Source organism: Apodemus sylvaticus, chromosome 13 (genome assembly GCF_947179515.1).
Source record: "Apodemus sylvaticus chromosome 13, mApoSyl1.1, whole genome shotgun sequence".
NCBI classification, from domain to species: domain Eukaryota; kingdom Metazoa; phylum Chordata; class Mammalia; order Rodentia; family Muridae; genus Apodemus; species Apodemus sylvaticus.
This window is the reverse complement of record NC_067484.1, coordinates 31788574-31804694: the sequence shown is the minus strand read 5'-3', so window position 1 is coordinate 31804694 and position 16121 is coordinate 31788574. Positions and strand designations below refer to the sequence as shown.

Below are 16121 nucleotides of genomic sequence, written 5' to 3'. Positions count from 1 at the left end.
ACTGGATTGTCTCAAGTCTTAGGAATTCCTAAAAAGCTTTCATTTCAGTGATGACATAAATAGCATTCTCAGCCAGCATTAGTACCTCTGCCTCTGTCGCAGCCCCTGCTGGGGAGCTCAGCAAGACTGTGGGCCCTTGACGCTGCCCAGGAATGTCACGGGTTTCTTAAAGCATCCCTCCCACTTGGGCGTGTCCACCGAGGTATGTACATGACCTCCATGGCGTTTTCTTCTCTCTTGTGTCTCCCTGCCAGGTTGCAGATCCTTCACTTGTACTCTGTGTGCTTGCTGCTTGGCATCTTCTCTTTTGTTCCCTGGGGACCTGTGTGGGAAGTGGCCCAGTTCCATTGGGATAACTGCCGGGAGGTTTGGTGGACGAATCTGCTGCTGCTGAATAACTTCCTGTCTGTTCAGAATGCCGTGAGTTCCCAAGGGCTCTTTCGCAAGGGCATAATGTGTAAACACAACGTGTCTCAGTCCCATGATCTGGCCGGTTTCCCAAGGGGCAACCTAAGTCCCATCGCCATGAGTTTTGGAGGCATGACACCAGCTGATGTGTTATCAAGTAAGAAAGGACCGTAGTGTCGCTAATGAAGGGTGGACTGTCTGGGCATGAGGGCAGTTTGCCTGCTCCACCATTATTCCTGAACTAGTCCAGAAGTGACGAAACGCAAGAAAGGACAGTTTCTTTGCTTTCACGTAGAAAGTCTGTGCTGGGGGGAAACATCACAGCATCTCCCCTCGCTGTGGTGAACTCCAACACGAAACTGGTTCAGACATACAAGATCTATGTTTACACAATCTCCCAAACCTTCACAATCAGTCCAGTTTGCTTTCTAGCAATGTGATAAAACACCACAGCCAGAGACAACCCGAGAAGGAAAGAGTTAGTTGATTTGGCTTAGACATCCTGGGTCACAGGTCACCCCTGAGAGAAGTCAGGGCAGGATCTCAAGGCAGGAACCAAAGCAGAGACTATGGAGTCTTCATTGCTACCATAGCCGACTGGGCCACCTGACTAGGGGTGGCGCCACCCACAGTGGGGCTGGGTCCTCCCACACCAGTCATTAATGAAGAAACCGTCTCCACGGACTTGTCTGCAGACCCATAGTATGGAGACTTCTTCTCATCTTAAGTCCCCGCTTCTAAGAAAATGCTGGTGTCTATCAAGACAACACTAATTAAAAATAAATCACATAAAGTAAAAATCAAACCAGGATTATAATGAACCTAGAGCGAAAGGGAATGAGGTAGCCATACTTCACTCATGTCCTTAATTCCTCCGATGGGTTGACAATCGTGTGTCAGGTCCCTAATTCTTGCCGGTGACGGCTCATTTATGAGATGACCCAAACCTCGCAGCTGTCAGGGAGCCGATGAGGGCGTGTCTGTGTCAGGGTCCTAGGAGTTAGGCAGTATCCCTCTCTGTTGAGGAAGTTTGGGCCCTGGGACCGAGTGACAGGAAATGTACCCCCTCTGTCTTGCCTTATATGGGATAAAACATGCCTACAAGGCTAGGCACCCATGTTGATTCTGGTGGGAACTCTGAGCGTGAGCCAAGCACTTACTTTCAAAAGAACACATTCCTCTAAACCCCATCTCAAGTTGGGAGTGGGAACCAGGCAAGGGAAAGAACCTTCTTGGAATTCCCCCTCTTGGAATTCCAGACAAACTTAAGGACAGCCACCTCCTACATTCCTGAATCGTGACCCCAGTCAGTTCCCATGGCTGTCCTAAGGAGACTAGCTAAATTCTTCAAACAAGAGAGAAATAGGTCTGAATCTCCCTGGGACCTGTCAGGCTTGGTCCAAAGGAATGAAGAATACCTTGTTTAAGTTTCCTCTTGCTATGGAAGCCGCCCCACCCATCTGCTCAACTTGCCTTCACAGGCTGCACCCCAGACACTCAACAGCCCTGTACCTGATGGGAGGGGTCACAGTTACTTCTCTTTTCCCCCCAGTGCAATGGCTGGACTTGGTACCTTGCCTGCGACTTCCAGTTCCACCTCATGACACCGCTGATCTTCTTCGTCCATGGAAAGTGGGTGTGAGACTTTTTTTTTCTCCCATGGGTCCTTTGGCCTGGAGCTCCCGGCTAGATTTCAGCTATGTAGGAAGTAGGTAGCGGCTTTTTAGGAGTTAGGAAATTAACTCTCCAGAAACGGAGCCACCACGCCCCTCTCGCTTGTACTTTTTTCCCGGCCGCACCTAATGGGTGCATTTCCCCAGATTTATCGCCAGGCTGTGTGATACCGGTGTACAGCGGTTTCCATCCCAGCTGTTCACATAAACACGTCCGCTGATTGACACAACGCACTCACCTGTCAGCTTCAGGATTTATATTCCATTTTTATGGTTGGGCATCTAGATGGTGCCCAATTTTTCACCATTATAAATGGCACTGTGATGACTGCCTCCGAACACTCTACTTTTCCATGTAGCTATTTCCATGGGGACATATTTCTACGTGGAACTACTAGGTCAAAGGGTGGCAGTGAATCCTCAGAGCTTGTTACATGCCGGGAGGTTGTTCCCTGGGAAGCAGGGTGTAATTTACAGCGCCCTTAGCAATGCATCAGCGTACCTACTGCCCCATGGCCTGTATTTATTGCCTTAATTTTGTTAGCTTTAGAAACGCTTTACAGTCTCAGTAATTCACAGGGAGATTTATAGTGTGCCATTATTATTTTTTTTTAAAAAAATGGAATTTATTATTCTTTCTTGTTAAAATATGTGTTCAATTTAGGAAACATTAGAATTAAGAGAAAGGAAAATGTCCACTCCAGTCTGTCACTCATGGCATAAGAGGTCCCCTGTTAAGACTCTGGAGCTGTTTTTCTGATCATTTTTTGTTTTTTCCCTGCCCAGTGTTTTAAAGGCAAAAACATGTTTGCTGCTCTACATCTTTTAAAAATAGTTTTTGAACCCACATTTTACTCTCTCATTTTACTAAACGTAAACAGAATTGTAATGTCTGCCTAACATTTGATTTCCTGAATGAAGTGTAATTGACTGGTGCCTTCTCCCATCGCAATATACTAAGATTTTTTCCAGTCTTATGCTTTCATAAATAACTTCCCATGAATACTTCCATGACAACCGTTTGTCTCCCACTCCAGGGTTTATTCAGAATGCAGATCCTGAGGGAAATTAATGGGTCAAAGGGCGTGTCTTACAGCCCTTGAATGCAATGGGAAACTACTTTTAAAACAAACAAACAAATAAAAACCTCCAAACACAAGAGTGTTCCACATTTCTAAGCCTGGGCAGATCCTCACAGCCCCGATCCTGCCCGGTTCTGCCCTGAGTAACCAGGTCAGAGTGCTTGATGTAGAGGCTGTGTCCTCAGACCTTTTCCTTGCCACAGAATTTCACAGTATGACAGCTGGGATTTCTTTATGTGCCACCTCAGAGTGTACAGAAATTAGTGTGTGTAGCCACCAATGGAACAGAAGATACTGGGGAAATACTTTTTTTCCTACACCCCTCAGAGAGTTCTGAGGCATATTACATAAAACTATAGAACATTCTGGAAGAATTGAGTGCTCGCCACCTCAACAGCTGATCTTGTATTGCCTCTCCCTTCCTGCTCCTCTTCCCCACTGCCACACGTACCTCCCATACTTAGACATTTCTCTCAGACTTGGCTTATGCTAGCAAGGAGAGCTGGGTTCTCCTCCCTGCTCTACTGTCCTTCCCCTTCACTGGAGTGGGTGGCTGTGTCAAATCTGTGTCCCATCTTCCCTTGAACAAATCACTGCTCTTCTTAGTCAAGCACCACTGATGTCCTTATAGTATTCTGCAGAGGACAGGCGATGTCCCCAAGAGTGGTCTTCCTTTGAGCCACAGTGTAAGCTTCTGGGGCAGATCAGACAGGGTGCTATTACTATCCCTGTTTAGAAGAGGAGCCCAATTTCAAGGTCCTGTCCGTGGTCTCACTGCTGGTTAGTGGTCATGATCAGGCAGTCCAGGAACTCCAAGCCCACCCAGTTTTTCCGGCTGGGTTGAAGTCCTCACTTCCTCTCTTGAAAGCGAAGCCCCGGGGCTCCCGGGATTGTGGCACCTCATTCATGCTGTGGTGAAGGCAACTGAAAAGCATTTCTAATCTGCCCTGTCTTCTACAGAAGTAAACGAGTCCTCGTCCTCCTTGGGGGCCTGCTGTTCCTGGCATCTTCCACGGTCACCGCTCTGCTCACATTGGCTTATAATCTTCCAGTGGCATCTCCGGCAGCAGCCAGGTAACATGGTTCCACTTTGGGCCTCTCTGTCTCTTGCCTGCCCTCGCCAGGGCCAGGATATCTAAGGACGGCTTGCAGAATGACATCAGACAGCTTATCCTGTGCCTATCAACTTATGGAAAAACTGGACATCTTTGATCTGGACGGAAGTTCCAAATTTTCCACCTTTTCATTTTGCAGAGGATTCAATTGGGGAGGAGGACTTAAGTGCATCAGCACAAGAAAATGTCTCTCAAAGGACAGGAGCACCCCCGTGTGGCCGAAGTGGGGTTCTCTCTTAGTGTAGATACCAGGTACCTTGCTGGAAAGAGAAACTGAACCCATAAGGAAATTAACTTCTTCAAGGTCACACAGCACCTAAGGGTGGCAGAGGTGTTAATTTGAACCCAGGACCTAAGTCTCTAAGCTCTTTCACCCCCACAATAAACTACTTACTATTCTGCCACATAACTCATTGTGCTGTACAGGAGCTAGACTTCTCAATTCAGGAGTCAGAACTGCAGAAGTGAGACTCGGGTAAGCCAGTTGATCACTCAGACTTGTCCAAAAGCCACCAGACTCCAACTTTCTATTTGCTGACTTCAGAGCAGCCACGTGGGTCTCTCCCAAGCCTGGGCAGCTGTTCTTCTCCAGGTATAGAAGGATCTTCCATTAGCATCTAAGGTCCGACAGGGTTGCTTCCCACACTTTCTTCAGATGTTGGTGGCAATATGACATTTTCCAAAGCAGCCTTCACTGACCTCTAATAAGGCCAGCCCCAGGGGCTCTGGGCAAATAACTCAGCCAGTGCTCGCAAAGACAAGCACAGGAATCCTGTGTGTGCTCCATTTAAAAAAATGGAGCGTCGTGGTGCATGCTTGTAATCCCAGTGCTGTGGTGGTAGAGGCAGTAGATCCTGGGGCTAACCTACTTGGTGATTTCTAGGTCAATAAAAGACCATCTCTTAAACAAACAAACAAACAAACAAACAAACAACAACATGGCTCAGAGAGTAAATGTGTTTGCTATAAACCTGAGAACCTAAGTTTAATTGGTGGAGAGGACAGATTTCTGTAAGCTGTTGACTGACCCCCACATCTGCATTTTGGTAAATACACATAAACACACACCAAAATATAAGTTTAAGTGAAAAAGATGGACCCGAGGAACAATATCCAAGGCTGTCATCATCTGGCATCTACACAGAAAGACACACATGTGCATCTACACACACACACACACACACACACACACACACACACACACACACACATACACTATGGCCCAGAATGATACCTAAGTGCTCGGTTTGTGTTTGTGAGTGAATTCACTGCAAGCCTCATGCCTCGGAGGGAGAGCATCAAGTCCCTTTCCACGTCCTGTCATCTGCTGTTATGGGTGTCCTGATGACAGAGGAGGCAGCTTTCTGATGCTTGTACTCATGGTTCTTAACCCTAGCTGCTCATTAAGGCTCATTAAAGTCCCTCAGGGAGAATTTATTTATTGGGACCTTTTGGTATACATATATGTGTTTGTATATGTATATGTGTATATGATGTGTATGTGTATGTATATATATAAGAAAGTATTAATTCTGTAGCTCAGGTTGGCCTCAGATGCACTGAGCAATGCTGGCTGGCCTTGAACTCCCAATCCTTTGGGCTCAGTTTTCCAACTGCTGGCATTAGAGGCGTGTGTCTCTATTGCAGCTTTCAGGTCCACCAGAGGCTTCCTGTCCTAACTTGGACCAATTGAATTAGATTTTCTGGTGCTGGGACTCAAGGAAATGACTCTTTACAAGGGCTCTGAGCCAGAGCTAAAGAACCACTCACTGATTTTCGAGCAACGTCACCACCTCTGGTAGCTTCTGTGTGGGCCTCGTGGAGCCTCAGCTGAATGTGTCTTCCAGCCTCTGTGGGAAACAGTGAAAACTCCCCTGCAGACATTCTCAAGCTACTGTTTTTATTTTGGAGTGCCAGGGAGCTTTGGCAATTCTCAGCCCTGGGTCTCATGTCCACATATTGATGTGATGCACTGGGTGTCTCCTGGACATTTGTGACGGACTCTTGCTGTAGGAGGTAATTCTCAAACTTGAGAGACGCTGATCACTTGGAGGGTGTTATCCTCCAAGTGGATCTACCATCCAGTGGGTGCATGTCCACTGCCAACCTCCTCCTCTTCAGTGTTGCTGAGGAAGGCGTGGGCTTGACTCCCTAATAAGTTCTCAGATCTGTTGCTGCCGATGTCGGAGGACATAATTGGGAATTACAGCATTTCATAGTATTGTCTTCTTTCTCCTCATCTTCCTTCTTCTCTTCTTCTTCCTCTTTATCTTCTCCTCTTCCTTATTTATTTATTTATTTATTTATTTGTTTGTTTGTTTGACACAGGGTCTCTCTGTGCAGCCTGTCCTGGAACTAGTTATGTAGACCAGGCTGACTGGTCCAGAATTCAGAAAGACTCTCCTGCCTGTGCTTCCCAAGTGCTGGGATTAAAAGTGTGTACCACCATGCCCCAAGCTTTCCAATGTCTGGCTTGTTTGGAACTCCTCTTTCCTCACAGATTCTTCTACATTCCTAGAGGTAGTGGGTCAGCCACCATGAACGAGTATTTAAAACAAATGAAGTCATCCTATGTCCTTGAGGTCTGGGTACGGAGCCCGAGGGAATTTAGAATTTAAACAAACCAGCTGTGACCCAAGGGCCTAGAGTCTAGGGTCTAGACAGCCACTGTGTGTGGATTATTATTGGGAAATCTAATCCATTTGTTGATTACCCCAGAGGGCATTCCCTTTTCCTCATCCAGTCAAAGCTGAGCCTCTGCCTTGCTTTCTTCTTCTTGTTTTTCAGTGAAAATGGGACTGTGCTATACTTCTCAGAGTATTACACCAAGCCCTACTGTCGCTGCGGCCCGTTCCTTGTGGGCCTCTACCTGAGCATGCTCATGCATTCAGACCACCCTACAGACCTCCTCAAAACTAAGGTAGGTTGTCCCCTTGTCGCCCTGTAAGGGCACATGGCTGGCAGGGATTGCCGTGGCCTCTCTGGCTTGCCTCTTCCAAGCCAAACGCAGGTGGAGCCAGGCTGCTGCAATTGTCACTGTGTTGCTGTATGTTGTGTGTCCACACTAAAGCTTGAGGGGGACACTTCTAGCCTGAGTCCCATCCTCCTTTCTGAGCCAACGGATGAAGAGTCCAGTTGCACTATTGAGGTACAACTGTTGCCTCCAAGGGCTCTGCTAGGTCTGACCTTCAACAGCCTTGGCTTTGTCGTAGACAGTTCGGAGCAGAGGTCCTCCTTTTTGGGAAATCTTGTATCACTCACTGTAACATCAAGGAATAGGATTTTCTGGGTGTGGCGGTACATGTCTGTAATCCCAGCACTCAGGAGGACCAGGAAGATTGCTGGCTCCAGCCTTGGGAGACATAATGAGAATCTATTGGTTAAAAAAAAAAATCACCCTAATAAACAATCGAGCAAACAAAAAGATTCCTCAGGACAATGGCTGTATGGAAGAATATATCTATTGCATGTTGGCGTTTTAGTGTTCTGGCTAAATGTGTTATCTATCTGGCTGTAGATTATAACACAGCACCGTCAAAGAGATCCCTGAACATAGCCCAGGTCACTCGAGGCTCCAGGGAGAACAGGGTGTTAGAGGGGAGAAGGTAAGACGAAAAAGAGGCACTGAGGAGCCATGTCAAGGGCCAATGTTGGGGTTGGGGTTGTGGAGCTAGGGACACAGACAGACTGAGCTGGAGAAGCAACTCAGTTGGGAAAAATAAGGATTCTGGTTCCTACTGGAGGAAGCTGAGCATTGCGTGGCTGGTGGGAATGAGACAGGAAGGGCCCTGCGAGTAGACGGGCAGGCCAGGAGTGGGGGGCAGCAAGGGGCTTAGCCTGACTTAGTGGCAAGCCCCTGTCACTTTGCTTTCCTTCCACACAGCCCAAACTAGGGCAGGTCACTGAGCTCCAGGTAGATCCCAGAGACGAGATGGTAGACTGTCTCTTACCTCAGCATAGCTGTCACAACAGTGCAACAACCGGAGCACAGAGAAGCAAGAAAGCCTTGGGAGATAGGTCCGGGTTGAAGAGATCAAGAGATAATCCAAGACTTAACCCAAGCCATGATTTAACTCACATCTCTTCTTTGAGCTGGAAGTTGCTCTCTCTTCCCAGTCCTCGAGGTGCCTCTTCCCTGCCACTGAGGCATCCTGCATGATTCAAGGGCAGAGTGGGACCTCAGGAGTGGAGGGCATTCTGGGAGAGAAAACTTCCCTCTAACTTATATATTTGTGAGGAATTGCAAAAACAAAACAAAAACAGCGTGAGATGTCCTTTAGCCAGGCTCTGCCTCAGATATAGTGCCAAGGGAACCATGGCGTATTACCACCCCCAGGAACGGACATCACTCGACCCATGGACCTTACACTGCCAGTTTCACCTACTTGTATGTTTTTGTGTGTATGTGTGTCATCCTGGGAGTTGCTATCCTGTGTAGACATTTGTACATGTCACCACAATCAAGGAACAGGGCTTTTCTGTCACCACAAGCCTTAAACTCTTGACCCACAATCCTCCATGCTTTTCTCTGAATAGATCAAAGTGTATTAAAAATGAAATGTGCAAGAGTAATAGAGCAACTGTTGTAGTTGGGAAGGTGTCTAGAGGGAGGGGAGATGGGGCACGTGTGCATTAGTAGGGAGTGAATCTGATCTAAGTTATGTTTGTGCATCCAAGTGTCATAATGATCTAATGACAGTTGCACACGCAGAGCCAATAGGTCACTCAGTAGGTCGTTATTTTGTACAGTGACACTTTGATTTTTGAGGTAGGGTCTTATATAGCCCAGCTGGCCTTGAACCCATGTTCTGCCTCGGTCTCCGGGGCAACAGGATTACAGGCATATGTAACCACACCCAGTTCATCTCATCCTGTAACAGTCACACACTCTTCATCTCATTGTTGCTAAGCCCTGCCTACCACTAAGCCGATCCTTCAGTCAAATCGGTAGTGACTGAGGTTTACACATAGAGATCTGCACCAGAAATGACACTAGACAGAAATGGCACCAGTGAGCGTGTGACAGAGGACGCAGCTGTGAACCGCCTCCTGCTCTCTTCAGGTGCAGGCCATGCTGGGCTGGATTTTCTCCCTGCTGACCCTCTTTGCGGTCGTCGCCCTGGCGTACGTAATGGATGATACCTCTCCAACCTCTTCCGTGGCTGCTGCTGGCTACCAGGCCCTCCATCGGACCCTGTGGGCAGCAGCTGTGGGCTGGATCATCTTTGCCTGTCAGGAAGGCTATGGAGGTAGGAGGGGAGGCCACTGGCTTTGCGCTTGGGCTCACACCCTGTATCAGAGGGTGACAAAGTTAAAATACAAGGTGTGTACCCAGAGGGAGGGATGGGTGATTGATACCAACCCAGAAAGGACAGTTTGTCTCTGTCCTTGGGGGAAATAACTCATATATTATTTTTAATTTTTATGTTGGCTTATGCACTAAGGTAATAGATCCTGAAAGACAAGGTTTAGGATTTTCCAGGAAAAGTGGTTTAGAGGCTAGACAAGAACTCCGAAAAATAGTGAGAAAATGATGGAGTTAATAACTAAGAACAAGGCTTCTGGTCATAGCCACCTCAGGCCTCGGTGTCCATCGAAGGGAAGGAGCCCAGTCACGAAGTTCCCTTCTGTAACCAGGGAGAATATCTTTTGATGTGCAGAGGGGCAGGCAGATGAAGGGCATTTATAGAAAGAAAGGAATTTTCTCCTGATTACAGAGCTGTTCGAGACTCCTGACATTCTCCTTCCCTTTCTTTATTTGGCCTGGATGAGGTAAGGAGGTATCACCAAACTCCACTCAGGCACCATCCAGAAAGCTCTATCTCTGTTTCCAAACTTCCTTGGAGCCTCAAAGCCATGGGAACAGAGCCCAGGAGAGGCAAGACAGCTGTGTGCTCCAGGGGCCTCACTGGATGAGTTTAGAGTTCGGCTGAGGATGAAAATGCTCAGCCTCAGCCAAGGTGGTCCGGGCCACCCCTGCTGACAGAGCACGTGTATCCAGGCCTCCTGGAAGCAGTCACCAAAGGGCTCCAGGTACTAGCAGTGGTTGAGGGCTGGGCTGAGGGTCTCCAGCTTTATTCCCATGATTGCAGAAGTGTGTTCGTGCATTTGTTTTGTGTCAGACAATGTTCTATATATTTAGCATTTTGGCAATAGATAAGAAAGAATAATTCTTTTCTTGCAAGACCTTGTAATAGGGTGGTGGCTGGAAAGAGGCTAGAAGATGCCAGAGACAGAATAGGGGCTGCAGAGAGGACTCAGCCCTTAAGGGTTTGTCGCCTAAGTTTGGTCCTAGCACCAGTGTTGGGCAGCTCACAGCCACCTCCAGCTCTAGTTTCAGGGGGTCCAGCACCTTCTCCTGGCCTCCAAGAGACACATGCACATATGTACACACACACACACACACACACACACACACCCTTTTAAAAAGAGAATCCCTGTAATGTGTCAGGTAGCATTGGGGACCAGAGGCAGGCCCGTGACTGTGTGACTCTGCACCTCTTCCCATCAGGTCCCGTGAAGCGCATGCTTTCTTGTGGCATCTGGAGTCTCCCGGCCAGCATGAGCTACGCGTGCTATCTCGTCCACCCCATTGTGATCATTCTCTATAACGGACTGCAGGAGACCCTTATTCACTACACGGACACCAACATGGTAAGTAAGTGCCTGGCCCGTGGTCCTATCCCGGCTCCGTCACTTGCTCTTGTGAACACAGTTAGCTCTGTTAGACAGTCCCTAGTTATATAAATTTATATTAAGTTATATAAAGCTGACTTTGTGTTGTTCTTTCTTTAAAGTTATTCTTCTCTCTGATTTAGCTGAAGGAGGGGGCGGGGCTTCAGTCTAAGGCAAACTCTTTTGATATTTGGGAACTTTTTTCCTGCTCTGCTTTGTAGCGTACTCTCAGATCCGAACTTAGGGGGACCACGGAGCAAAGTGTCCACTGTGCCCTCTTTGTCCTTCGTCCGCAGCTCTATCTATTCTTCGGACACTGTGTACTGACCTTCCTCTGTGGGCTGGCCCTGACCCTGTTCATCGAGCGGCCATGGCAGGAACTGAAGTGGGGCCTCTGGGGATCAGTGCCTGCTGGGTCCTGAGCATTCCAACTGCAGCCCGAGAGAACCACAGGCCCTCTGCTGGTGACAGGCAGAGGCAGTGAGCACTGAGGCCCTTGGACTGTGAATCTGATTTTATGAACATTTACTGTGTGCGATGTGGACAGCTATCCTGTGTTCTCTCTCAAAAATGATCTCTATGATAATTTTTTTTTGCTACTCGTACAATAATCTCTCTTTCTCTTGGCTTGGATTTGATTTTCTGTACCAGTGACTTGACTATAGGGTTAAAGTATAGTGTTAAATTGTTAAAATGGAGGCCAGGCCCAAAGCAGAAAAAGGCATATAGTCATGGTCTTTCTCCTACATGACCCTAGCTTTGTGTGATTTGAAAACAAAATGTAAACTACTTTTAATAAATTTGCATTTCAAAGAAAAACAAAACCAATCAGCAGTGTCAAAAATGTATATGACTAGGGACTATCCAATGGGAAGAGACCAAATAAACAACTGTGTAATAAACTGACAAATAAACAGCTGTAACCAACACTGGCTCCGCATTTATGCCTCCCTAACGAGTTCGTTCCCACCTGAAGTGCCTGGGCCATACAGGGGTTGGAGCTGCGCAGTAACAGCTGGTGTTTGCTCAGATACACTGTAACACTTTACTGTGCCTCAGCTGATGCCTTAACATTAAACAATCACCTAATGTAGTACGGACGTCATCATTCGAGTCTCGAAAGCTCATGTGGTTTATAATGCTGTTAGACTCATGAAAGTCACTTCACATAGCTTTCCATAACCTGCTATAGTAGTCCCCGTTCCTCAAAGTGCTGTCTTTTTAGAGAGAACGATTTCTAGGCTTATTGAATAGGTCACTGAGGTACAGGGCCCCAGCTTAATCATCACTGTACTTATAAAAAGAGACACACCCAGAAAGAAGATGAAATGAAGACACCGACTGTCTTCCATCTCAGGAAGGATCAGACACTTTCGGAAGCTGTGAGAAGCCTGTTTTAGAGCTCTAGAGATGTGTGGTTCTGCGCGTGCGCACACACACACACACACACACACACACACACACACACACACACAGATGCACACCCACACACATACACACACAGGACGTCTGGCTACCAGCAGCATGAGACAGACAGACATTTCCATTGTTTTAAGTCACTTAGTTGTAGTATTTTGTTACAGCAGCCCTAGTTAGAGTGCTCCTAATGTACAGGAGATACATTTCAGGAGTCTGTCATCCTCTCCCCCTGCCCATCATGGATGCTGGCTGAAGCTGTAGACTGTCAACTCCCCCTCCCATGTGTCCTGTTTTTCTGTATTCATATACACCTATGATAAAGTATAACTTTTATAGCGTGTAACTTTGTAAGCGATATACTGCAATAAATGTTTGGGAGTGTGGCCCCTCCTCTCTTAGAGAGATCCCTTTGTACCATCTTTTTGGCTGTCTGAATCGCCAGCATTGCTGTTCTTGAGCTTTAGAGTGTAGTTATTAACTACACTCAGGGTTACCTACACGTAAACTCGGTGGCACTGAGGTGTCGTGTCAATCTGTGAAATTTGGACCAAGGGATGATCTGCCTTTAGGGAGGATACGGGTAGAGACTTCACCATAAACTCATCTTGGGGAGGGAGTGAACACAGGAATTGTTTCTGAAAGTTTCTTCTTAACATTGTATAACAGTGTATAACTGTGTAACTGTGGGGAGGATAAGAAAGCCCCAGGGAAAGGCAGACTGTTGACAAAGAAATCAATAAAACAAGACAAAAACCCCAGAGTGATGGGATTACTGTTCATATTCTCTTTGTAGTTTAGTAAACATGGAAGGAAAACCTTTGCCAGGCTGAAACCACTAAATCCTCCAATAAGAGATATGAGAGCTCATCCTGGCCTTTTCCAAGCAGTGTGGGAACAAAGCACAACTTCGGAGGCCCGGTCCCTCCTCTGGGCAGAATCCTGCCTGCACTAGGGAAAAGTCAAACTTCACCTGAGCATTTAAGGCTCCCCTGTGATACAACCGCCAAACTGGCTTTTAGGTAACTCTGACCTTCAGCAAGTTCCTCGAGCGCCCCCTAGTGGGTTCTCAGGCATCTGAACCCTCAAGCATTTTCTTTCTAAATATATAGTTATTTTACATTTTGTTGGGGGTTGGAGTAGATGTCTTCCTCTTGCCAACTCCTCTCACGTCCCTTTCACTCCCTATCAACTTTATGACCTTGTCTTTGTTTTTATTACAAACATACATATAGAAACACACACACACACACACACCCTGCTCAGACTATTTAGTATTGCTTGTATGAGTATGTTTTTAAGGCTGGCCACTTGGGATTGGATAATCTATCAGGGGACTTATCCCCAGAGAACACAGATTCTCCCTTTCTTGGCAGCCCTCAGTTGCCTGTAGTTCTTCATATAGGAGTGGGGCTTTGTGAGATTTTCCCATTCAGCAGGTGGTGTCACTGTGGAGGTCTTAGGTGTCCGTATGTTGAGATTTAATGGGTGCAGTTTCCCTGTCGTAAATCTTTCAGCAGAGGTTCAGTGAACATTGAAACCTCACAGGAGCACCCTCAGGGCTGGGGACATCAAGGGGGTGACTGCCAATGTGGCCGGACTCCCTTGGGAAATGACTGATCTGCCAACAAGGTCTGCAGGCCAGTAGAGAAATGCTTCCAGTTGTCTAAGGCTTTAGACATAGGACCCATGAGAATAGATTCCTAGTCCCTCCCACAGCTTTGCAAGACCTTTATGACAAGGAAAAAAAAGCCTCTCTCTCAATGTAGCTCCATAAACATAAGGGAGGAATAAAGAAACATACTTTTGGATTTTGTTTCTCTGTGGAAAAACAAAATTTATAGAATGTTTGAAATAATTTGAACCCCAAAACAACCATTTTAAAACATGAGGCAATTAAAATTTTAAAAATCAACTATTTGATGATAATTGAGGGTTTAACATTTTCTGCAATGGTGGTATTGTGGTTATATTTATCTTAAATACCTTTGTTTTTAAATACATATTGTGATATTTATGGCTAAAATTATATAATAAAATCTGATTTCTGCCTCCAAATACTACTGAAAAGAAGTGTCTCAGAGGACTGCCTGTCAGCAGGATGGGTTACGTACCTGGTTTTTGAAGCTGTCAGTAGGTTTATGAGACTTCATTGTGCATTTTCTTCAATTTTATATGTGTTTGAAACCCATGTAGTAATGAAAAAAAACCCCAAGTATATGGAATAGCACTTTCAAAGTAGAGGATCAATTTGTGGATGCATCCACCAACACTTCTAAGGTCTGAAATCTGTGTTTTATCACCGTCTGAGATGCCAAACCTTTTAAAATCACACTCCATTTTAGAGAACCTGACCTAAGTTTGAACTCAGGTAAACAGGCTAGTACCTAGCATTAGTTTCCAAGTTGCCCCCCAACAAAAATCCAGTATCTAGGCTAATCCCCAACAAGACCAGCTTTTCCAGGTTACACCCTCAACAAGACCAGTGTCTCCAGGTTATTCCTCCAATAAAACTGCACCCCAAGGTTACAAGCCTACCACCTGACTAACGGCTACCAATATAGGGGGGGCAGAAATTAAGTTTATGATATGACTCCCAGTACCAGCCAATTATGTTAAAGGCCACAGTAACTTTCCAATTAGATGCTTGCACACTTACCCTCTGGTTGCTGCGTACTATAAAGCCTTGTCCCGATAGATATTTGGGCTTCCCTCCCCCCCCCCCCCCCGCCACCCCGAAAAAACCCATCCTGCATGACGGTGGTGTGGTGGGAGGGTCCGAGCTAGCTGGAATAAAGACCCTGATGTGAATTGCATCAGATTGGCTCCTGTCTGGTTTTGGGGGGATCACTAACATTTCCCTGCACTACACTTCTTCCTAGCATCTGTGAAGGAACACTGGTGAGATGTGGAAATTGCTTCTGTCCTAGTTAGGATTTCCATCACTGTGAACAGACACTACAGCCACAGGAACTCTTATAAAGGACAACTTTTAACTGAAGCTGGCTTACAGCTCGTAGGTGCCGTCCATTTATCGTCACGGTGGGAAGCATGCCAGCATGTAGGCAGACATGGTGCTGGAGAAGGAACTCCAGAGTTCTACATCTGAATGGACAGGCAGCAGGAAAGAAGCTGGCATGAGACCTCAAAGCCACAGTGATACACTTCCTCCCACCAAGCCACACCCACTCCAACAAGGCCACACCTTCTAATCGTGCCACCCCCCTGTGGCTAAGCATTCAAACGCGTGAATCTATAGGGAGCCATTCCTATTCAAACCACCACAGCTTCCAAAGTCTGATTGTATCCTCACAGCGTCTCAACCACCATCTGTGAGTGTGGGAGACCAAACTGTGGGAAACCAGACTTTCAACAGCTCTCACCTTGAGAATCCACTGACCTTTTGTTGAGAGCCGAACCACTCCCTTCTTCACACAAGGCTGGTCAACTGGTCCTTATCTTGGCTGAACACCTGGGGTTGTCTAGGCGGAACCAGCATTCCAGAAAAACTGCTAGATGTTTCAAGCCCACAGTCAGCATCCGCCCCAGATGACCTTCCCTCTTTCTGTGCCTTTAGCATTCCCCCTCAGTCCCTCCCTATTTCCTCACTGTGTGTTCATAACCAGGCTTTCAGTCTTTCATTAAACAGACCTTGACAAGACAACCCTTTGCTTGGTCTCGCTCTCTTTTCTCTCCTGTTTCTCTTTCAGGCTTGGTTCTCCTCGACACCCCCCACCCCCCAATAACTAGGT

General features: G+C 46.7%; 1 protein-coding gene across 1 annotated transcript in view; it reads left to right on the top strand.

The window, feature by feature from the left end:
- Positions 1-11704, top strand: part of LOC127663864 (O-acyltransferase like protein) — a 48940-nt gene extending 37236 nt beyond the window's left edge. The window contains exons 9-15 of the mRNA XM_052155631.1: positions 255-420; positions 1961-2040; positions 4124-4237; positions 7066-7198; positions 9341-9527; positions 10790-10932; positions 11250-11704. Of these exons, the coding sequence (XP_052011591.1) occupies positions 255-420; positions 1961-2040; positions 4124-4237; positions 7066-7198; positions 9341-9527; positions 10790-10932; positions 11250-11375 (949 nt within the window). The 3' untranslated portion in view covers positions 11376-11704. The remainder of the gene's footprint in view (positions 1-254; positions 421-1960; positions 2041-4123; positions 4238-7065; positions 7199-9340; positions 9528-10789; positions 10933-11249) is intronic.
- Positions 11705-16121: the final 4417 nt, after the last annotated feature.